Source organism: Bufo bufo, chromosome 5, assembly GCF_905171765.1.
Source record: "Bufo bufo chromosome 5, aBufBuf1.1, whole genome shotgun sequence".
NCBI lineage: Eukaryota > Metazoa > Chordata > Amphibia > Anura > Bufonidae > Bufo > Bufo bufo.
This window is the reverse complement of record NC_053393.1, coordinates 201,852,261-201,876,550: the sequence shown is the minus strand read 5'-3', so window position 1 is coordinate 201,876,550 and position 24,290 is coordinate 201,852,261. Positions and strand designations below refer to the sequence as shown.

The 24,290-nt window shown below is 44.6% G+C and overlaps 1 protein-coding gene across 2 annotated transcripts in view; it reads right to left on the bottom strand.

The window, feature by feature from the left end:
• The window catches only part of LOC121001130 (collagen alpha-6(VI) chain-like), a 353,819-nt gene that overhangs the window by 113,240 nt on the left and 216,289 nt on the right, over positions 1-24,290 (bottom strand). For both annotated transcript variants that reach the window (XM_040432059.1, XM_040432060.1), the window contains exons 13-21: positions 12,145-12,198; positions 11,622-11,693; positions 6,695-6,721; positions 5,939-5,983; positions 5,783-5,836; positions 4,259-4,321; positions 3,787-3,852; positions 2,858-2,911; positions 1,302-1,337 (exon numbers count right to left, since the gene is read on the bottom strand). In XM_040432059.1, coding sequence (XP_040287993.1) covers positions 1,302-1,337; positions 2,858-2,911; positions 3,787-3,852; positions 4,259-4,321; positions 5,783-5,836; positions 5,939-5,983; positions 6,695-6,721; positions 11,622-11,693; positions 12,145-12,198 — 471 coding nt within the window. The remainder of the gene's footprint in view (positions 1-1,301; positions 1,338-2,857; positions 2,912-3,786; positions 3,853-4,258; positions 4,322-5,782; positions 5,837-5,938; positions 5,984-6,694; positions 6,722-11,621; positions 11,694-12,144; positions 12,199-24,290) is intronic.

Here is a 24,290-nt window from a genome sequence, read left to right as displayed (position 1 = left end):
CATATAAGCGATTACATGCTGCAGTGTCTCCGCAACGACCGCTGAGTTGCCCACATTCTAACTTGTGCTGATTAATGGGTGGCACACGCCTACACAAACTATAGGGATGAGGCATCTAGGTGCATGGACTGCCGGAGGATGCACGTAATTTTTGACAAGGCATACACCTCATCATAAATGAAACACATCCTTCGGAGGTGCAAGGGATATCAAGACTGAACATTAGTCTTGATAAATTGACCCTGATGTGTTTTTTCTAATCTTGTGCAACTCCAGCAAGTGTTCAAGCAGTAATGTGAATTGCAATATTCATTGGTTTTTGTATATGAATATATTGCTATTTTTTTGTAGTGATGAATGAAAGTACTATAAATCGTAATGTTTATATGCTGGTCTAGAAAACTGTCTTGTTGGATCACTGTCCTGATGATTACTATAATGATACTGTTGGTAATAAATCACTCTTGACAATTGCTTGATGTGAAAGCATAGCCACCTTAAAAGTGCCACGTCTGTCAGGATGCCGATTGGCATGGCTGTACCAGCACCAAATTATCCAGAGGTTTCTGCTCTGCCCATTATAATGTTTATGGACTATAGTGATGAGACTCGATTACTTGATTGCCTGCACTCACCCTCACCCCCCGCTGGGGGTGAGCACTATAACAGCCTGCTACAGCTGTCAGCTATTGTCACTTGTACCTACAGTTTCCTTGTCTGTCATCAGCACATCCATGGTTAAATGGGGGCGATGTGCAGCTGACAAACAAGGATTTTTGGTGCCACATGAAAAATTTCTTGGGTGATCAACAGCACCTTTACATGGGTCATTTATCAGGAACGAGTGTTCATAGGAACATTTGTTCCCAATAATTATCCCAATCTTTGGCCTATGTAAGAGGGCCCTTAGAGATGGCAGCAGACTTGTACATGTCAACTAAGCGTGTGGTAGAGGAGGGAAAGCCTCCAAGGAAGGCAGCTCATATAAGCTGTATATAGGAAGTAGATCACACACAAGCATTTTGCAAGGTTAGAGAGTGTAGAGAGATAGCAAAACATCCAAGGCAAACTCTGAAGGGGTGAGGAGAATCACTTACTCCTTAGCTCCGTATCCTTCCTGGACACCTATACCTTACATTCAGCAGTACTGGGAGAGACATGTCCACATGAGAAAAGTCAGCAACTAGGAGCAAGTTACTAAACTGAATATGAAGGAGCCAAATAATGAATGAAGAAATGGTGCTTGCAAACTGTAGTCAGTACAACCTTTATCTTGGCTAAATGAATTGTCATAATCATACCGGTGGTCCGGGAACGCCTCTTCTACCAGGAAGACTCTGTAATATATTAAAAGGAAAAGGCTTATAATTATTTTGCTCTGCTGTTTCATTTTTCCTCTCTTTTGGTCCTTTTGGTCCAATTATCTAAATTCACTTTTCCACACTCTTTTCATCATCCACAATTATCACTAACCACACCTCCCTTGAGGAGAAATGGCCCCCCTTAGTTGCTGGGTACCATAGCTGCTGCCTCGATAATTACACCAATGGTGGACAGCTAGGGGGAGATTTATCAAAACTGGTGGAAAGGAAAACTGGCTTTATTGCCCATAACAACCAATCAGATTCAACCTTTCATTTTTTCAGAGCTCCTTTGAAAAATGAAAGGTGGAATCTGATTGGTTGCTATGGGCAAATAAGCTAGTTTTCCTTTACACCAGTTTTTATAAATCTCCCCTCTACTTTTTTATTTTTTACATTTTTGAATATATTTTGATTCTATTCTAGTTCTAGATGTGAGTACCTCCTTTTATAGAAGGAATGGTCACAAAATACCTCCCCAGAAGCATCAAATAATTCTGTGCTGCACAAAATACCTTCTCTGCAGCGCTATTCAATTACCATGTTGTCATGTGAGTCTATGATTTATGGTGGCAATTAAAGGTATCTCAGCAATGATTGAAATTAGGGATGAGCGAATCGACTTCGGATGAAACATCCAAAGTTGATTCGCATAAAACTTCATTTGAATACTGTACGGAGCGAGCGCTGCTTACAGTATTAGAATGCATTGGCTCCGATGAGCCGAAGTTATTACTTCGCCAAGTCTCGCAAGACTTCAGGTAATAACTTCAAAAATGAATTTCTACCGTAAAAAAACTTTTACGCGAATCGACTTCGGATGTTTCATCCGAAGTCGATTTGCTCATCCCTAATTGTAATCATGATACCAGTTGAAATTGCTGTTTTGGTGTCAAAATAAAAATGATGCTAGTAATTAGATTATTTTCGGTAAGAACAGGGAGACTATGAAACTCTCTGCCTGAGGAGGTGGTGATGGTGAGTTCACTAAAAGAGTTCAAGAGGGGCCTGGATGTATTTCTGGAGCGTAATAATATTACAGGCTATAGCTACTAGAGAGGGGTCGTTGATCCAGGGAGTTATTTTGATTGCCTGATTGGAGTCGGGAAGGAGTTTTTTTTTCCCCCCTAAAGTGAGGAAAATTGGCTTCTACCTCAGTTTTTTTTTTTTTTTTTACCTTCCTCTGGATCAACTCGCAGGATACCATGCTGAACTGGATGTATCTTTTTTCAGCCTTATAAACTATATGAATCCATTGCACGCATTGCTTTTATTCCATGTTGTATGGCTCCTATTTCTTCCTCCTGCTTCCCCAGACACAGAGAGGAGGTAGAGCTGACTATTAGAGAACTGCTGCTCTATAGAAATATTTCACTGATAAATACATAACTAGTAGAAGTAGATCTTACAAAGACATGCCATTTATTGAAATAAGATAAAGAACAGTTAATTGAATACCCATATGAAAATCTCAGGAGTTAATACTTAAATCTTACTTCACTTCCAACTGTGCCAGGTTGTCCAGGTATTCCGTCCAGTCCGGGATCACCCTAGAAAGGATGAAAAGAATGAAACATATTATATACAGTATGTTATATATTTTTTGGTTTACTAATAAGATTGCTAATTATCCACTGCATAATTAGGGATACATTTCTGTACTTTTTAGGACCTTGATGCTCTGTTTGCCAGTCATTAAATTTCTATAGGGACGTTATTAGTACAATATAAAGTTATAGAGTTAAACCATGATTAATGTAAAAAATCAAAAAGAGATATAATATACTGTAGGGCATGAGTATCTCTTTCTAACAAAGTTCACCTGGATCCAGATACCTCCACACTAATTGCTCTGTAGATTTATATAAAGCTGGCAGCTCAAGGGGCATGTCCATTCTGCTTCAGCTCAGAGGGTGTGTCCTTTCTGCTGGAGCTCTCTCCCTATCACAGCTCAGGAGGGTAGTTGAAGAATAAAACTGAGCATGTGTCCTCCTCAGCAAGTGGCTATAGTTCATTTTCAATTACATGTAATTACAAAATTATTCAGATCCAGGTGCTGGTTTGAAAATTGCCGAATATTTTCCATGGGAAACCCCTTTAATATATGACATGATACAATGCCAAACTGTATTAATTAGAGTAATGTATTGGCAACATTGTATAGCATTTACTTAGATAACAAAAAAAACATTTACAAAGTTTCAATTGTATAAGATTATATGAATACACGTGTGATTTAGCAGAGGTTGTTACCCCTTGCAGAGACTATTACAATGCTAAAGCATTTGCCTCCTTTCGCGTCATATTCTACTAATCAATGTTAGAAATGGCAACTGTGATTCAGTGTTGTCACCTAATGAAAATGAGCTCTGGAGAAAGCTAAAGGGAAAAGGAAATTATGTAGAGTTATAAAGTAGATAGTTACCTCCATGCCTAATTCTCCTTTGGGACCTGTGGGTCCAAAAATTGTGCTTCTTTCTCCAGGATCACCCTGTGAACAAAATGAGATTTTAGTACTAGGCCACTGAAGAAAAATGTCGGTGACATATTTATGCAATACTATCAGGTGTATGAAATATACACATCATTGCATAATATGGTGCAATACATTTACTATATGGTGAGATATTTGCTCAGGATATTTTCATGTAGTAATTTTTCATGTATACATTGGGAGAGATTGGCCAGAATTTTGGTGCCAAAAAGTCACAAATATTTGTGTAACCCTCGTTTTGTAAAAACAAAAAACAAAACTGTGACCTTTTGACCCTTCTTTGCCACGCTAGACAATAAAAGATGGGGAAAGCAATGATAGAAGTTGTGTTTGTAATTGAAGTATTTTTCAGACAGTGGGAATAAAAGATTTCATGACTTTTAAATGTACTGTATATACTTACTATAGCACCCTTCTGCCCTTCAAGGCCTTTGTATCCTTTAGATCCTCTTATTCCAGATTTACCCTATAAAATGCATCAAAATTTCAATTATGTCCAGTAGTAATGCAGTACCTGAGGTCCTACAGCCAGAGTAGGCCAACAGCTTTAATGTCAGCTAGAGGGCTACTTAAAATGTGAGTGTGGGGGTGTGGGAGGGGGCGCAAAAACAAACGAGCAAAAAAGAAGTAAAAGTGATAAGTTCTTTTGCGTCTTTGATGTAGTGGTTGGTAAGGGCTCCATGACCCTTAAAGGGAGTCTGTCAGAAGTTTTGACTCATTGACAATGCTATATATGTGAGGGAGGAACAGTGTAAGCATAACTGGGATAATGGTGATGCAGGTTGGATGATGAAGAAACACAACTTTTAATCCCCTGCTGCTGCAATTGCAAATGCTATGGAGGCGGTTACTTTACGTTCAGCACCCTCTGCTCTCTGTGCTAAGTACTTTCCTGGCCCCAACCCACTTGAACCAGTGCAAAAATATGGTTTCAGTGATTTATCATCGCAATCCAGGAATGAAATGAGTATGTACTGTATGTATATATTGCCAGTCCTAGACTATATCGATCCAGATTTTTTCCCTAGACTATTATGGAATGTTTATCCATAGACACATTGTAGACATTTCTGCCACTGTCCCCGTTCACATGAATGGGTCTAGGAAAAATCAATACACACCCTGCAGAAACAACCCCAGAAGGTAGCAATAGTCATGTGTTATTTCACTAAATACATTATCCTAAGGAATGACTATAGGGATCAAAAATATTTGAAAGTACTCCACTCAATAAATAAGCATAATAAAATAGTGTATGATGTTTAGGCTGGATGTATGTGTAGTTATATGGCCTCCCCCTCACCAGACTTTCCCCTCTACAATCCATCCTTAATGCAGCAGCTCTAAGCTCTGCAAGCGATTTACTACTGACATCCACCATAATCCGAACCTCTCACTCCTGACTCCAAGACTTCTCCCGAGCTGCACCAGTTCTCTGGAATGCCCTACCCCAGGAAATTAGGCTAAATCACAATAAACACAGTTTTAAGCGTTCCCTAAAAACACATCTTTTTAGGGTAGCCTATCATATCCCCTGATCTAACTCCACTCCATATATAGACCATCTATTATTTCCTGAACCTGATCCTCCACCAAACTGCCCACCACACCCATGCACCCAGAAGCACTTCAATATATCGGCTGTTGACCGACTCATGCAGCTTTATATCTGCTCCCCTATTTTCCCAAGATGGCTAGACCATTGTACAAAACAAGCACTTTTACCTTTTGTGTCACAGCTATCTCCTCATAGATTGTAAGCTCTTGCGAGCAGGGTCCTCATTCCTCTTGTTGTATGTAATTATTGACTATTGCTCTGTTATTTATTACTGTTTGTACATGAACCCCTGAATTGTAAAGTGCTGCGGAATATGTTGGCGCTACATAAGTGAAGATTATTATTATTAACATACTACAAATATCTTACTTGATCTCCTATTTCGCCCTTTTCGCCCTTTTTCCCTGGAGGTCCAGACAACCCCTAAGCAAAAAAATTAAGGTGAAGACAAAACCCTTATGAGACTTTTACTGAAATAAAATGACAAATATGACAAGTCAAATCCAGGTAAAATAATCAGTATACCTCCTCTCCATTGAATCCATCAAGCCCATGTTCTCCATGCTCATTCTGCAGGAAATGCAAGCAAGGACTTTGTTACTTTGTACATGACATTAATGAGTTTTATTTAACCATTAAAATAATGAATAAGTAGATAAACGAATCATGCACTTGATTGGGGTTTAAAGCAATTGTACCCAATTCAGTGCCTGAATTGGCCTGAAAAGTTGTATATGACACTCTAGTGCCTCCTAGGACTCATATTTTTTGTCTGTCAGGTCTATGACTTTTTAAACTTTTTTTAAAATGAATGTTTCTCTCTCTCCAATATTCACCCAAACAATCTCCAAAAATTCAGATTTGGATCCACCTCGAATTTTCACAAAATTTGGGTCGAATCAGATTAGATTAGAATTTAGAAATTGATTTGCTCATCTCTATTCACAACAGTCACAGAAAATGTTAGAGCTTTGAGGTTGACTGTCTCACTATGACTAGGACCCGAGGTTCTCACACTCCAGCCTATGCCATTATAGTCTGACCCACCAGTAGCTGAGGGTTTAAAGTACCTGATAATCCATATTGCTGACTCTATTTGTGAGCAGTATAACTCTGTAGTATACAATACTAGTGAAACGGGACATGCAGTTGTTCTTTATACAGTAGCTGGCTTGTGGGTACTTTTATTTGGTAGGGTCATGGTACTTGCGCTTTTTTACACCTAATATTTTCATGTTAATGAGAATTCTTTTAAAAGGCACTGTATAAGGGCGTACAGACCTTGTCCCCAGGAAGACCTCTGTTTCCCTGAGAACAAAAAATACAAAACACAGTTAAACAAGATAAAACCAGATTCTTAAAATGATTCATTCATTTGTATGGATGAAGTAACATGATTCAACAATACAGTTTAGGGAGTATTTAGGCCTCCATACAAGACTATTGGCTGTATTTTCCATCAGAATTGGCCAACAATCTAATGTGTATGGAGAGCTTCTGACTCTCCCTGACGTTGGGGGAGAGAGGGCTTTGAATTTGAAAACCTGATCCTTTTTTTTCTATTGGTAGATAAGCAATTGCAATAAATGTCTGGCAGTGCCATTGTCTTCTCTCCTCATAGAAAACTTCTACATTTTCTGACAAGCTGAGCATGTATAGTGTAGACAGTTGAGATAACTGATAGCTGAGCGAGCTTTCGGCTGACAGATATTAAGGGGGAGATTTATCAAACTGGTGTAAAGTAGAACTGGCTTAGTTGCCCATAGCAATCAATCAGATTCCACCTTTGATTTTCCAAAGGAACTATGAAAAATGAAAGGTGGAATATGATTGGTTGCCAGGGCCGGCTCCAGGTTCATGCGGGCCCTTGGGCGATAAATCTCAGTGGGCCCCCCACACAGTATAATGACCCCACAGTGGCCCCCATTCAGAATAATGACCCCCAGTGGCCCCCACACTGGGGGTTATACTGTTTGGAGGAGGCACTGGGGGTCATTATACTGTGTAAGGGGCCCTCACTAGCTAGAACTGACTGGCCCCGCAGCAAATTTTTGTACACCCCCCCCCCCCAGTGGGTTCACATTACGTTTCATGTATACAAATGTGCAGCACACCACGTTTTTGTATCCTGCAGAGTCCAGTAAAAACATAAATACGTTAACATATATTTTTTTTACTATGGGACTGTATGGTTAACGTCCGTCACTGTACAGCATCAGTCTGATTAATGTATTACATCTGTTAATGTATACGTTTTTGGTATACATTAAACGGATGGCAAAAATGTGACGTGAACCCAGCCTTAGTGCCAGAATAAGCAATAGTACAGAGAGGGGAGGCCACCATGTACTGACAGAGAACAGCCTGGTCCTGGTGGTCAGCATTCTGCAACTTTTCCCCGCTCATGCCAGGTCTAAAAAAGGTGGCGTGGGCAGGGAAGGGGAAACAGTTATGGCCATACAGTTATTGGATAACACTGCCATACAGTGACTAGATACTTCCATACAGTGACCACATAAAACCGCCATACAGTAACTGGATAACACCGCCATACAGTGACTGGATAGCACCGCCATACAGTGACCGGATAAAAGGGTATAAGAGGGCACAGTACAGAGAATGACTAGGGGCACTGCACAGGGTTTGGTTAGAGGGCACAATGCAGAGTATAAGGGGGCACAGTACGGGGTGGGGGGCACAGTCACGTGACCCTGTGATGTTAGAAGGTTCTTATGGTGAATGCGGTTTAGACTCCACCATAATGAGAGGCAGAGGAGTGAGACAGGGGACAGAGGCCCTGGATGGACAAGAGGGGTGGACACAGCAAGTACGTGGAAGGGGCTCTGAGGGGATCATACAAGAAGTAGTGGCAGAAGGTCTGTGCAGGGCAGCGATAGGAGGGTGGAACAGGAGCTCTGGATACATGATAGAGGAAAGGAGACAGCAGGGGTCTCATGAGGATGAGATAGGACACAATACGGGGGGCAGGTGTCATGGAGGCAAACTGCTTAATTAGGCAGTAAAACAACTAAATAGCATTGAAACTGCTGGTCTACTACACCATCCAGCACCAGCTTGAAGAGTGCCCTGTCCCACAGAGAAGAGACAGTCACAATGCAGACTCTCTCACAGACTGTCTTCACACTTCTGCTCCGCTGGGGTCTCTCTCCTCCTCAGGCAGCATGTCCTGTGTAGAGGGGGCGTGTCTAAAGCTTGTAAGGAAAAATGTCTTCTCTGCTGAACAGAGTGAAGAGGGGGCGTGTATGAAGCTTGTAAGGCAAAATGTCTTCTCTGCTGAACAGAGTGAAGAGGGGGTGTGTATGAAGCTTGTAAGGCAAAATGTCTTCTCTGCTGAACAGAGTGAAGAGGGGGTGTGTATGAAGCTGGTATGGTAAGGTGCTGCTCTGATGGAGTGAAGGGGCGTGTCTGAAGCTCCACAGCACGGGAGCTTGTAAGGAGGATAGCTGCAGCTGGACTCTGCATGATGCTAAAATAGACTGTCATGTGACTAAGATCCCAGCGATCCAGCAATGAGCACTTCAATCTGTATTGATGGAAGTGCTCATAGCAGCGCAGTGGGCCCCGGCACTTGCCCGGGTATGCAGGGTGCTGACGCCGGCCCTGTTGGCTGCTATGAGCAAGTAAGCCAGTGTAATTTACACCAGTTTGATAAATCTCACCCTAAATGTGCATGAGTACCTTTAATATCATATGGTTAATTTGAACTGTTTTGTTTAGAAACGTAAAAGATGGACTGCCTCAGCCACCTTCCACTCATTGCATTTTAGGCTTCTACTGTTATTTGTCTTCATTTTTTGACTGTATCTCAAAACTCACAAACCAGATAACAGAAAATCATAACTCTGCTGACCAGTAAGCATAAGTCAGTCAAGTCTTTTGATTCTCTTTGAGGAGTGCTCAGTCTGTGCAAATAAGTTGTGTAACCACACTGCTGGAAGAGGTGGAGGGACTTAGGAAAGATAACAGATCTTTGAAAGGAGAAACTTATTAGGGCATTATCACTTTTAATGCATGCAATTATGGGGCATTATTACTTTTTAAGGAGATACTCAGGGGGACATTATTACTCTTTAGAGGTAAACTCTAGGACATTATTACTTTTAGGGGTGCTTTTGGAATATTATTAATTTTTATGGGGCATTTAGGGCATTTTTACCTTCAAAAGGTCATACAGGGGGTAACAAAAGTGGAGCTTTTTACTTTCTAGGGGGCACACAAGGGGCATTGTTACTTTCTACTTTCTACCTAGAGAATGTAGGTTGGGAAAAGGTAGGGAGGATTCTATAAAAGTGAAGGCTGAAGCCAAACATGTCTTTGTTGCAAACTCTGCAGACACAAGTTGTGGACGGAAGAAGTTGTCATGGTGGTTTGGGCTGGATAGAAAAGATAGAAAAAGTAAACAACTCCAACCTGATATCAAATGTAAGTCAATGGATTTTACTGCACTTTTATTACATATGGTCCACAGAGCACCTGTGTAACATAAATATCTACCACTTTATGGTCAATATACGGGGTCATGTAGGTTTTTGTATAGTCTAGGGCCTAGGTGGCTTTGCCGCACAGTGAGGGCGTTGTGTGGCTGCTGGGTCCCATTGCCTGCTGGAGCAGTGTGGGGGCGCGATGGTCGCCGCATGGTGCCGCGCCAAAGTTAGAGTAGGTCCTCACTTGAAAGAGGCAACCTTTTCGTGGTAAGTGGGCCTATGCTCTTTGATCAAACTGTATACTAATGCCTCCTAATAGTGCGTAGCAATAGATTTATAATAGTGCTGTATAGCCATGTTTTATCATGCTGAAATATAAAACAGTTGTTATATCAAAAGCATAGTAATTAGGATGTGCGATTTAGATTCTCTCTCACATATTGTATACATTATTCAGTTAGAGTATGGTGGTAATATTCTGTAACTATCTGGTGGTAATTATATTGGGGAATTACTGGCAATATTAGTCTTTGTGTAGTGTTTAGTGGTATTAGTAGTGGTCATGTTGTACTGTTACCTAGGTTGTGGGCCTACTTGGATGAGTTGAAACTATAGCTATGCTTCTGTCAGGGAGGTAATTTGATATATGTGCAGTCGGGGGGGGGGGGGGGGGGGGGGGGGGGAAATAGTGCACTATTGTTGGAGTCATGGAGGCACAATATGTACAATCAGGGAGATAATGCACTATATGTGCAGCCAGTGAGGTAGCACACTAAATGTGCAGTCAGGGTAGTAAAGTGCCCTAGGTGGAGTCAGGGGTTTAATGTGGTATGAAAGGAATCAGGGAGTTAGTGCACTATTGGTGGAGTCATTAAGGCACCATATGTGGAGTAAGGGAGATATAGCGCTATATGCGTAGTCAGGGAGGTAATGCATTATTTCTGAAGTCAGGGAGATAATGCTCTATATGTGGAGTCAATAACATAATGTGCTATATGTAGAGTCAGGGCAATAACGCGCTATATGTGGAGTGGGGGAGGTAAAGAGCTATATGTACAGTCAATATGGTAAAGTGCTACAGATGAAGTCAAGGAGGTGGTATACTGTTTTTAGAGTCAAGGAGGTAGTGCACTTTTGGTTGAGTCAAGTTGGCACTAAACATACAGTCAGGGTGTAGTCTGGGGGGGTCATGGCATATAAGTAGAGTCTGGATGGTAAAGCTGTATAGGTGCAGTCAGGGACTGTGGTTATATGTGTTGCGGGGAAGGCAATATGTGAAGTCATGAAACTAATAGGATCAAAAAAGTAATATGCTACCTGTGCAGTTAGGGAGGTAATGCAATCTACATGTAGCTAGGAAGGTAATGCATAGTGAATGTGTTTCAGTCAGTACAAGATATAAAAAGAAATATATTTTTTATGACAGCAGTGATGCAGACTTTGCCTATTGCTATAGGGCCCTGTGATTTTTATGCATTATTATGGGGGTTGGGGTTCTGTTTATTGGATCCCTAAGACCTAAGTTTCCGCTGGTTATCTATTATATCTATGTACTGAAGTACTACTGTGTATACAATAGAGTCGATATATTGTAGATGACTAGATATAGTTTCTCTTAACATAATGTGTTGTTAATTAGTTTGTAAGAGTGTGGCTTTCCACTGTATTTCACTAGTGAACCAGTGGTATACACAGCTTCAAATCCTTTTTTAGATTTCAGATGCCAGTTACTTATTTGGAATATACTTTGATATTGTTGTTACCTTGGGGCCTTTGGTTCCGGGACATCCTATGTCACCATGCTCTCCCATTGAACCAGGCAATCCTCTTTCGCCCTTAAGGAATAATATAAAAATTCAAAGTTTATTCTATGTATTTATCTTACAGCTTAACCAACACTGAATTATTTTTCTGCAGCCTTAATGATACTGTTACTAAGAGCAGGTTCAAACAGTATAGAACTGGTGCTAGAATATACATTTAAATATTGCTGTAGAGAGTCTTAAGGTATGTTCATACATTTTTTTTAATTTGTAGGAATGTTCCATGGGTTTAAAAACCCTTACCAGATGTATGGCAGGGATTTTATACAGCACGATTTGGATACCCTACTCCCTCACCAATCATCTGATATCTCGTATCTCCAGAAGTCAGTGCTGGAACTACACAGTTCTGTCCACTGCACAATAGAAGGTGCTGTATAGTGTTGGCGCCTAAGCGACAATATACAGTAACAGTTGATGGTCTATCAAAATCAGTCTGTCCCATAGGACAACAGAAACTCACATCCATTCCTTGTTCACCGCGGTAGCCTTGATGTCCTTTTAATCCAGTTGATCCCTAGATAAATGATAAATGTGCAGAATATCAGTTCAGGTAATAACTGTTTATATAGACACCATCAGAGTTTTAGCTAGGTTTTGTTTTAAAAATTGTGCTCAGTTTAGTGTCTGTACCTTTTATGTTTCACATTATATAGCAGCTGCAGATAACCATTCTGTGAGAAATCTGTCAGAATGGCTGTCCGATGACTTGGTGCCCAGCCCCCTCTCTTCTTCTGAAGGATTTATGGCCAAATCATGGTTCAACTTTAGGCATAAATCAGTTTAGAAGTTTGACAGTAGATGTAAGAGTGAAAGCTTTCTGCCTGGTCTTGATACTCCCTGTACTGTGGTGGGATGCACCTAATATATGATGAGACACATGCCTTATCATATATTAGGTGAAACCCATGTACCTAGACAGAAATCTAATGTAGCTCAGAACTACTGTAGGTTTGCACCAGAAAACTAGCGTAAATGAAGAATAATTTGTTATGGCTGCTGGCCACACCCCTTCCTGCTCTTGTCACGCCCACGTTTAGAAAAGTGGCAGGGGCTGCTTAAAAAAGTTACTTTTGACTGTTTTTCAATGAGTTTTTGACTTTTTAACACCATTTTTATGGTGCAAACTGAATGATACGTCTCCCCAATGTATCTATTTGTAGAGAAATAAATTAATGTTTGGAGTTTTATACATACTACCTGTATGTTCACGGATGTATGCAAATGGATGGTTACATGGTTATACCTTTGCTGGAGTTTCTTTTCTTAAATATATGGGCAACTGGTTGAGCCGCCAAACATTGCATTAATCACAAACATGAGGAGCTTACCCTGTTCCTGTTCTACTAGCACCGCTGCGCTAGGATTGACACATATTCATGCCTCTGGTGTGGCCGTGCTAGTAGAACAAGAAGGGGTCAACTGTTTTTCATCTGTCAGTACTGGCAGCAATGTTCTGCAGAGTAGTTTATACATATTAATGAGAAGCATTTCTGCTAGACAGCGAGACAGTGAGTATCACGGTCGGCGTGGCTATCACATACGTGACACAGAGGGAGGGAACGAGGAAGGCCCTGCCCAAGTGAGAGGGAAGATGGTGACCCCTGACTCACCTGGCGGCTGGCACCTGGCTGCCCTGACGTCCCTAGACGGGTTCCTCACCCGTACGCCGATCACGTGCCTAAAGCCCTGGCTTTCCCTGAGCTGAGCCCTAGGTAGTGAACAGGGCGATGGGAACACTAGTCCGCACCACTAACTCTAAGGGAAAACACCAAGGGGAGGACAGACAACACAGACTCAACATATATTCCCAGGTGGGCGACAACAGGAGACAACAATAAGCCCAACAGGGATCCGGAGGGTAGCACTCAGGAACGACAAGCAGGATTCACCACTCCAGTGGGTCAGTATAGATGTCCAGGCAGGAAGCTCTATAACTGGCAACTAGAGAAGTGTGAGGGGAGAATATAAGGAGGTAGGGAGTGGCAGACAAGAAACAGCTGAGGAGGAGAAGCTACGGATCCCTGAGAGAGACAAAAAGGATAGCAAGGCAAACACAGAAAACAATCACTAAGAAACAACGTGATCTTTAGATATAGAGCGCGCAGCCACCCGCTGCGACTTCCTGACCCCGGGTATAACGGAGTCAGACGTGGCTCTTGATACCCTTGTGACAGTACCCCCCCTTTCACGAGGGGCCTCCGGACACTCAGGACCAGGTCTCTCCGGATGAGAGTCATGGAAAGTCTGAATTAACCTGTTGGCGTTTACCTCTGACGCTGGAACCCACATTCTTTCCTCGGGACCGTAACCCCTCCAATGCACCAGATACTGAAGAGAGCGGCGGACCCGACGAGAATCAACAATTCTGGCTATTTGAAACTCCAGATTACCAGCCACAATGACAGGAGGAGGTGGCAGCGGCGATGGTTCTAGAGGTGGAACATACTTCTTGAGTAACGATTTATGGAAGACGTTATGGATCTTAAAAGTCTGAGGTAGCTCCAGGCGAAAAGCCACAGGGTTAATGACGGCTACTATTTTATAGGGACCAATGAACCTAGGACCCAGTTTCCAAGAAGGAACCTTCAACTTAATATTCCTAGTAGACAACCACACATAGTCATTCACTCCTAGGTGCGGACCTGGCGACCGTTTCTTATCGGCCATGCATTTATATTTACCACTCATCTTTTTCAAGTTAACTTGCACCTTCTGCCATACCGATGAAAGAGATGAAGAAAACCTTTCCTCTTCGGGAACCCCAGAAGACCCCCCCTCTTTGAAAGTACAAAATTGGGGATGAAAACCGTATGCACCAAGGAATGGTGACTTGCCAGTGGACTCCTGATAATGATTATTTATGGCAAACTCAGCTAACGGTAAATATGATGACCACAACTCTTGGTTTTCAGACACAAAACACCTTAAATATGTTTCTAGGTTTTGGTTGGTACGCTCAGTCTGTCCATTCGACTGAGGATGGAAAGCTGAGGAAAAGGACAAGTGAACCCCCAAACGGTAACAAAAAGCTTTCCAAAACTTAGAAATAAACTGGATTCCCCGATCCGAAACCACATCGGAAGGGACCCCGTGAAGCTTCACGATTTCACTGATAAACACCTGAGCGAGAGTTTTAGCATTAGGAAGTGCGGGTATCGCAATAAAGTGTACCATTTTGCTAAACCTGTCTACTACTACCAAGATAACTGTTTTACCCGCCGACAACGGTAAGTCAGTGATGAAATCCATTGACAGATGTGTCCATGGCCTATTGGGGATGAAAAGTGGCAATAAAGACCCTGCTGGACGTGTATGAGAGACTTTCGCGCGTGCACAAGTAGAACAAGTAGACACGAAATCCATTACATCCTGACGCAACCTTGGCCACCAAAAACGACGAGATAAAAGCTCCAAGGTTGCTTTACTACCCGGGTGTCCAGCAAGTGCCGAATTATGATGTTCTTTTAATAATTCAAGACGCAGGTTTAACGGTACAAACAATTTCTCTGAGGGGCAAGAGGCCGGGGCGTCCCCCTGAGCCTCTAACACCTTTCCCTCTAGAACAGAGTGTACAGCAGAGACAACCACTCCTCTTTGTAAAATAGGTACCGGATCACAAACATTACCCCCTCCAGGGAAACTACGAGATAATGCGTCTGCCTTGGTATTTTTTGCCCCAGGACGATAGGTGATTACAAAGTTAAATCTGGTAAAGAATAGCGACCACCTAGCTTGTCTAGGGGTGAGACGCTTAGCCGATTCTAGGTACAGAAGGTTCTTGTGATCCGTAATCACCGTGACGGGGTGGATTGCTCCCTCTAAGAAGTGACGCCACTCTTCAAGCGCCAGTTTAATCGCCAACAGTTCCCTATTTCCAATATCATAATTCTTCTCCGCAGAAGATAATTTTTTGGAAAAGAAAGCGCAAGGACGCCATTTGCCAGGAGACGGACCCTGAGACAATACAGCTCCCACTCCCACCTCTGACGCATCTACCTCAACAATAAAAGGCTGGGAGACATCAGGTTGAATTAGAACAGGTGCCAAGGTAAACCTCTCCTTTAGAGAGGAAAATGCATCTTTAGCGGCGTCAGACCATTTGGAAAAATCCGTCCCCTTCCTAGTCATGTCGGTAAGGGGTTTAACGATCACTGAATAATTTTTTATGAACTTTCTATAGAAATTAGCGAAACCCAAAAACCGTTGTAGGGCTTTAAGGTTCTCAGGAAGATCCCAATCTACAATTGCCTGGACCTTCCCAGGATCCATGCGGAAACCTGAAGCAGATAATGGATATCCCAGGAACTGTAATTCCTGAACAGCGAAGACACATTTTTCAATTTTCGCATATAATTTATTCGTCCGTAGGACCTGCAGTACTTGCCTGACATGCACCTCATGTGTTTTCAGATCAGCCGAATAAATTAAGATATCATCTAGGTATATGACTACAAACCTGCCGATGAGATGACTAAAAATATCATTAACGAAATGTTGGAAGACAGCAGGGGCATTGGTCAGACCGAAAGGCATAACTAGATTTTCATAATGCCCCTCAGGGGTGTTAAAAGCTGTCTTCCACTCATCCCCTTCCCTGATACGAATCAGATTGTAGGCCCCCCTAAGATCAAGTTTGGAGAACCACTTAGCACCCGCAATCTGATTAAAAAGGTCAGGAATGAGAGGAAGAGGGTATGGGTCACGGATGGTTATCTGGTTTAACTCACGGAAATCTAAGCAAGGACGCAGGCCCCCATCTTTCTTTTTAACAAAGAAAAACCCTGCAGCCACGGGTGAAGAAGAGGGTCTGATGTGTCCCTTAGCCAGACTCTCGGAGATATAATCTTTCATGGCTTGTCTCTCGGGACCCGAAAGATTATACAACCTGGACTTGGGTAATTTTGCCCCGGGAATCAGGTTAACCGGGCAATCATAAGGACGATGAGGTGGTAGTTTCTGACAACCCTTTTCAGAAAAAACGTCCTCAAAGTCTGAAATAAATGTAGGTAGGGAAGCTATGGAGGCGATTAGGCAATTGTTATTTAAGCAATTCTCTCTGCAATGCTCACTCCACTCCAATATCTCCCTGGCCTGCCAATCCACCACTGGATTGTGCGCTATCAACCAGGGAAGACCCAATACCACCGGAGAGGGAAGGCCCTCCAGAACGTAACATGAAAGACACTCATTATGGTGGTCCCCTACCCGAAGGTGTAAATTACGAACAATGTGGGTGAGGTTTCTCTGAGACAGAGGAGCAGAATCTATAGCGAATACGGGAATAGGTCTCTGCAGCGTACAGAGAGACAAACCCATAGTGCGGGCAAAATGGGCATCAATCAAGTTTACCCCTGCTCCACTGTCTAGAAAAACAGAAATAGACTCCGTCTTAACACCAAAAACAATGACCGCTGGTAACACAAATTGAGATGTTCGTATGGAGGAAACGTATACCCCCCGGCTGACATCCTCCGTACAGCCCGGGGTTAGTAGTTTTCCGACGGTCTTTTGTTTTTGAGAAAGGAGGGACAGACATTAATGAAATGACCCCTCCCCCCACAGAAAAAACAAGCCCCCCCCCTACGGCGAACCTCGGGAGGACGGACCTGACGAGAAGTTCCGCCTAGCTGCATAGGCTCATCTAAGTCAGTACAGGCTGACTGTTGCTTGGGAGAGGTAACCAATTGCTCCGGAATTTTCGATCTCTCCCTAAGACGTCTATCTATTCTGATAGAGAGGGACATAACAGCATCAAGGGAAAGGGGGGTCTCATACAGCGCCAGTGCATCCTTAACCCTTTCAGATAACCCAGAGCAGAACTGACTCCTGAGAGCCGGGTCGTTCCACTGAGTATCCGTAGCCCACCTACGGAACTCTGAGCAATATTCCTCTGCTGACCGATCTCCCTGTAGGAGTCTCCGTAACTTCGACTCAGCCAGGGCGACTCGGTCAGGGTCATCATATATGAGACCCAAAGCCCCAAAAAATCCCTCCACTGACCGAAGAGCCTGAGAACCAGGGGGTAACGAGAACGCCCAGGATTGCGGATCCCCCTGAAGCAGGGAAATGACAATCCCTACCCGCTGTTCTTCATGACCTGAGGAGTAAGGGCGCAACTTAAAATATAATTTGCAGGCCTCACGGAACGTCGCAAATTTGTCCCTTCCCCCAGAAAATCTGTCGGGAAGAGCAACCTTGGGTTCAGTGACAACCTGGTTACCCATAGCAACCGCTGGGGGTGCGGTCTGCTGCATTTGCTGCTGTTGTTGGAGAACAGACGCCTTCAATCCTGCCACCTCCAAAGACAGGCTTTGAAGCTGTTCTGCCAAGGCATCAATAGGATCCATATTGGATTATAAGTAGAGAGAAAAAAAAAAACAACAAATAAAAAATTATATAAATTTTATTTTCATTTTTCTCAAAAAGTAAGGGCCAGTTATAATATCACGGTCGGCGTGGCTATCACATACGTGACACAGAGGGAGGGAACGAGGAAGGCCCTGCCCAAGTGAGAGGGAAGATGGTGACCCCTGACTCACCTGGCGGCTGGCACCTGGCTGCCCTGACGTCCCTAGACGGGTTCCTCACCCGTACGCCGATCACGTGCCTAAAGCCCTGGCTTTCCCTGAGCTGAGCCCTAGGTAGTGAACAGGGCGATGGGAACACTAGTCCGCACCACTAACTCTAAGGGAAAACACCAAGGGGAGGACAGACAACACAGACTCAACATATATTCCCAGGTGGGCGACAACAGGAGACAACAATAAGCCCAACAGGGATCCGGAGGGTAGCACTCAGGAACGACAAGCAGGATTCACCACTCCAGTGGGTCAGTATAGATGTCCAGGCAGGAAGCTCTATAACTGGCAACTAGAGAAGTGTGAGGGGAGAATATAAGGAGGTAGGGAGTGGCAGACAAGAAACAGCTGAGGAGGAGAAGCTACGGATCCCTGAGAGAGACAAAAAGGATAGCAAGGCAAACACAGAAAACAATCACTAAAAAACAACGTGATCTTTAGATATAGAGCGCGCAGCCACCCGCTGCGACTTCCTGACCCCGGGTATAACGGAGTCAGACGTGGCTCTTGATACCCTCGTGACAGTGAGTGACACTGTTCATTTCTCATTAAGTGACCAGATGTTGCTGACTGTCGCAACACTGAAGAAGCTAGGGAATACGTGTGAGGGCAGTTGACCTTCAGTGATCTAGCTCCAAAGAATCCTAACTGGAAAATCTCAGGCTTGATTTAGTATTGCTGAGAATTATTTAATGTAGTGCCTTGTTCTCCTAAAACTCCCAGCTGTTAGAGCATGTTGGAGTTCTAGATTCATTACAACTCCACCACAAGATAGAGAACGCTGAAATGTTGAAAAAGCGGGGGCCTCCATAATTTAATGAGCATCTGTTATCATGATCAACCCTATCAAACCAGACATACTGCCTGGCAGAGTTTATCATGCTAAGCTCAAAGCTACCCTATGGTGGAGTCAATAATAAAAGAGATATGGAGGCACAACTGACCAGCTCCTTTTTTTCACAAACTGCAGCACCAGATATCCACTGCACCTCTTCATCCAACATACAGTGTTGCGGTGCTCAAGCCCTCCACAAGCGAGTAATATCCAAAACAAGAAGAAGTAAATAGGGCGGCACTCACCACCGTGAATTCATTTAAAAGTGCTTCTTTATTGGTACAACATAAGCTTCAGTACAGCAGACCAGGGCGGCAGGCATAACTCCCACACATAGCAGCAGCCTGTATATGCTAATGAGGGGGTTGAAGCACCAAGCTGTAGGCCTAGTCCCTTGGAGTACCACTTCTCCTCCTCTCCATCATTGCCAGTCCCCTCCCACACTATTTGACAGGGCCAGGCATCCTCACTGCTCTAATGACTGGCCTTGAAATACTACATATGTGCTGACGAGATTGAAGTAAGTGCATGTGCAGTTCAGATCTCAGAGTGGGGACAGCAGAACAATATCAACTGCAATTGCGCTGTTTGTAATCTTGCTGGCAAATGTGCAAGATTTCAGGGCCAGGCATTCTGAAAGGGATGATGCCTTGGCCTCTTAATCAATGCGGAAGGGAGAGTGGCGGTGGAGAAAAGAAGGAGGTGAAGCTAGGTCCACCCCTTGGTACTCGGAGCACCATCTTATTGCAGAAAAGACGTTAGCCTGAACTCTGAATGATCACCCCTGCCAGGCATTACACCTGGTTTAATAGGACTGATCATGGCGACAGATGCTCTTAAATCGTCCTTTTCCAGTCCAGACTGGAAAGTGCCTGGATTTTGAACCCGTTTAGCTTGTATTCCAGAATGGCTGAATATATCATTCCAGATATTCACTCATATTGAAATGGTCACCATAACCCATGCAAAATCTTAACGATGTATACAATAAATAACTTAAGAAGCTCTTTTTTTAAAATTACCATTAAAAATAGAGATGAGCGAATTTCTAAAAAATTCGGTTAGTTCGCCGAATTTTGCGAAAAGATTTGATCCGAATATATTTGTGGCGAATCGCATTAAAAACTGCTATTTCCTGGCCTGTATAGTGATGTAGAACACTGTGCCTTGCAGTAACATGCATAGGGAGTCTGCTGTGGTAGTGAAACAATACTGTGAGTCAGTATGGCATGCACATCACAGGGGTCGCTCTTAGAATCACTGCAAACTTCACTTATTTAGGCAGTTACGGTGCCAAAACTGACCAAATAAGGGTACTTTCACACTAGCGGCAAGGAGTTCCGTGCTGCCGCTAGTGCACGCGTGCCCCCGGACTACCGCTCCGGCTCTATTGACTGTAATGGGGGCAGGCCGGAGAGACGTTCAGGGGAGGTCGATGTTAGCGTCAAGAAGAAGCGCACTCCTTTTACACCGTCGTCAGCTGATTCCACATAGATGTCTACAGAACCTGTTCTATTAAACGCTTATACAAGTAGAGCCCGCCTGACAGAGTGGAGAGGGTGTCGGCAGTAAGTTTGTGTTGACGTCACTGAATATTTTGCCCATACTCTGATCCATTAGAACAATAACCCCAAAAAAACGGATCCTGTCTGAGCATCTGCCTTCACTCGGTCAGCATTTTGTCAGTAATTCATCAGTATTGCTAAAGCCAAAAAAACAGGAGTGGATCCAAACCAGAGATGACACGTGAATAGAATATTTGCATGTCTTGTGTGTTTTGTACCCACTCCTGCTTTTGGCTACCAAATCATAACCCAATTCTGATGGGACTATACAGGCCTTACAGCGGCTACATAGACAGGATCCATTGTGCGTCTCATTTTTCCTTCCTTCTGACAGATCAGAAGAAGGGTCAAATAATTTATATCAACCAGGCCAAAAAGGCAAAATAGTGGCCCAGTCATGAAGTGGGGAGGGTAGGAACAGCATGAGAAGTCCACAGAGTGACCCAATGACATAGTGGTGAGGTGGCAGCATCATTAGGAGACCACTGAGTGGCACAGAGACATAGTATTGAGGTGGCAGCAGCATGAGGAGACCACAGAGTGGTGAAGTGGAAGCAGCATGAGGAGACCACAGAGTGGTGATGTGGCATCAGCATGAGGAGACCACAAAGTGGCCCATAGACATAGTATTGAGGTAGCTGGAGTATGAGGAGACCACAGAGTGTTGAAGTGGCAGCAGCATAAGGGGACCACAGAGTGGTGATGTGGCAGCAGCATGAGGAGACCACAGAGTGGGTCAGAGACATAGTATTGAGGTGGCTGCAGTATGAGGAGACCACAGAGTGTTGAAGTGGCAGCAGCATAAGGGGACCACAGAGTGGTGATGTGGCAGCAGCATGAAGAGACCACAGAGTGGGTCAGAGACATAGTATTGAGGTGGCAGCAGCATGAGGAGACCACAGAGTGGTGAAGTGGCAGCAGCATGAGGAGACCACAGAGTTTTAATGTGGCAGCAGCATGAGGAGACCACAGAGTGGGTCAGAGACATAGTGGTGAAGTAGCAGCAACATGAGGAGACCAAAGAGTGCTGATGTGGCAGCAGCATGAAGAGGCCACAGAGTGGCCCAGAGACATAGTGTTGAGGTGGCAGCAGCATGAGTATACCACAGAGTGGTGATGCGGTAGCAGCATTAGGAGATCACTGAGTGGCACAGAGACATAGTATTGAGGTGGCAGCAGCATGAGGAGACCACAGAGTGGTGAAGTGTCAGCAGCATGAGGAGACCACAGAGTGGTGAAGTGGCAGCAGCATGAGGAGACCACACAGTGGCCCAGTGACATAGTGGTCAGGTGTCAGCAGCATGAGGAGACCACAGAGTGGGCAGTGACATAGTGGTGAGGTGGCAGCAGCATGAGGAGACCACAGAGTGGCCCAGAGACATAGTGGTGAGGTGGTAGCAGCATGAGGAGACCACAGAGATGCCCAGTGACAGAGTGGGTAGATGGGGGCAATACCAGTTCCAGCTGAAGATGGTGGTTGACAGTAGGAGCAACTGGGAGCAGGTGTGGCATCAGGCGGGTGGGAGCATCAGAATAGTAGCTGAAGCAGGTAGCCAGAAGAAATAAGTCTCTTTTGTGAAGTGTTGGTGTGGCACCATGGATGATCTAGTCTGATGCATCAGACATTCGTGTATGAAAATCCTGGCTGATCCAATTGCTGCCACAAATCGATTTTGGCTGCCCAGTAGACCAGGCGATCTTCAATGTGGAGTGGCAGGGTACACTCCAAGTATGCCACAACCTGCAGGTTCAGGTCCTGCTCCAGGTCTAGCTGCTGCTGCTGGTGAGTAGTTTTTTCAGTAGGCGGGTGAAGAAAACTGCTGTTCAGCGACTCTAGACTCAAGTTGCTGCCCCCTCCTCCAGCAGTCATGGCAGTGGAACAAGAGCGCAGAGGGCACCCCGGTCAGACCTGCGTGAGGATGGGTGATGGCGCACATAGGCAGCGGCCAACTGACTACATAGGAAGTCTCAATAGTAGTTCAGTTTGTCCTCCCACTCAGCGAGTGCAAAAAAGACCCCCATTTTGGACCGGTAGCGAGGGTCTGACATGGTGGAGAGCCAGTAGTCATCCCTCTGCCGAATGGTTACAATTCGGCTGTCACTATGCAAGCAAGTGAGCATGCCATTTACGCAAGTGACTCCGAGGGAGTCCCTGCCTCCATCCCCACTGCATACTGCCATGCCATGGTGTGTCTGGGTCCTCTGCCTCATCTTCCTCATTGCCCTGTAGCTCCTCTGGCTGCGCCTGCTCCTCCTCTCCTGTCACCTGTGTAGAAAAACCACCCATTTCTCTACGCATTGCTTGTGCTCGAATGTCCTCCTGCTCCTCCTCTAGTTCAGCCCCCACAGGGCTTATGTAGCCGTGAGATGTAGTCGCCACGTCTCCTGTCCCCTGGCCAGCCAGATTTACCAGCAACTGTTCCAGGACATGAATCAGTGGAATGACATTGTTTATCCCGTAGTCCTGGCGACTGACAAATAAAGTGGCCTCCTCAAAGGGCCCGAGCAAAGGGCAGGTGTCATGCATGAGCTGCCACTGGCTAACATCGAAATTACACAGGGGAGTGCCTCTGTCCGTCTGTATAATCAAGAAATCGTTTATGGCCTTTCTCTGTTCACTTAACAGTGTCATCCACAGACCCCCCATTGCCGCTCCAGTACAGTTATAAAATGTGTAATTCAATTACCGGCCGGGCAGACGAGCGGCAGAGTGACTGACTGACGTCACGTGCCTGCGCCGCATGCTTCATTCATAAAGTAGGCCGGGCAGGCACGTGACGTCAGTCAGTCACTCTGCCGCTCGTCTGCCCGGCTGGCCTGCATTACGATATAACAGTAGCCCTGTGAGTAGGATATATTGAATGTTATACTACAGAGGGGGCAGCATGAATCATTAATAATTGAATTACACATTTTATAACTGTACTGGAGCGGCGGGCCGGAGCACAGTGAACGCACCGGCCCCCAGCTCCTCCTCCCAGTCCCTCCCCGCTGATACATCGCAGCCTGCGATGCTGGAGCATGGCAGGCTGCGATGTCAAAAGGTGGCGGAACACCGTTCTGGTGCGTTCCGCCAGAAAAAAAGCCCTGGTTCTACATATGTGTGCAGGGCTGGTACTGCCTTTTTGGCAAAGAAATGACGGCTTGGGACTATCCACCTAGGCTCTGCACAAGCCATCAGTTCCCTGAAATATGCAGAGTCCACCACTTGGAAAGGGAGGGACTGCAGCACCAGCAAATTGTCAAGGAGCACGTTCAGCTTCTGCGCCATTCGATGAGCGCATGCATACTATTGTCTCTTGGTAATCGCTTCGGTGATCGATTGCTGATGGAATGACTGAGTAGGAGCAGGAGCATCAGGACCAGCAGATGATCGGAAGGACAGACAGCTGCCTTCCGCTGATGTGGTGGAGCCTTGAATGCATGAAATTGGGTGCTTGCCACGGTAATGCAGTGGTTGCTGTGGCAGGCTGGACCACCACTTGGGAGCCACGGTTCTCCAAGGCCACTTTATGGTGAGGCTGCATGTGTTGACCCAGGGCCATTGTACCAACATTGGCACCCTGGCCATGATTCACCTTCTGCCCACAAAGCATGTATGGCATTTTCTCACCAACAGTTCGCGCTG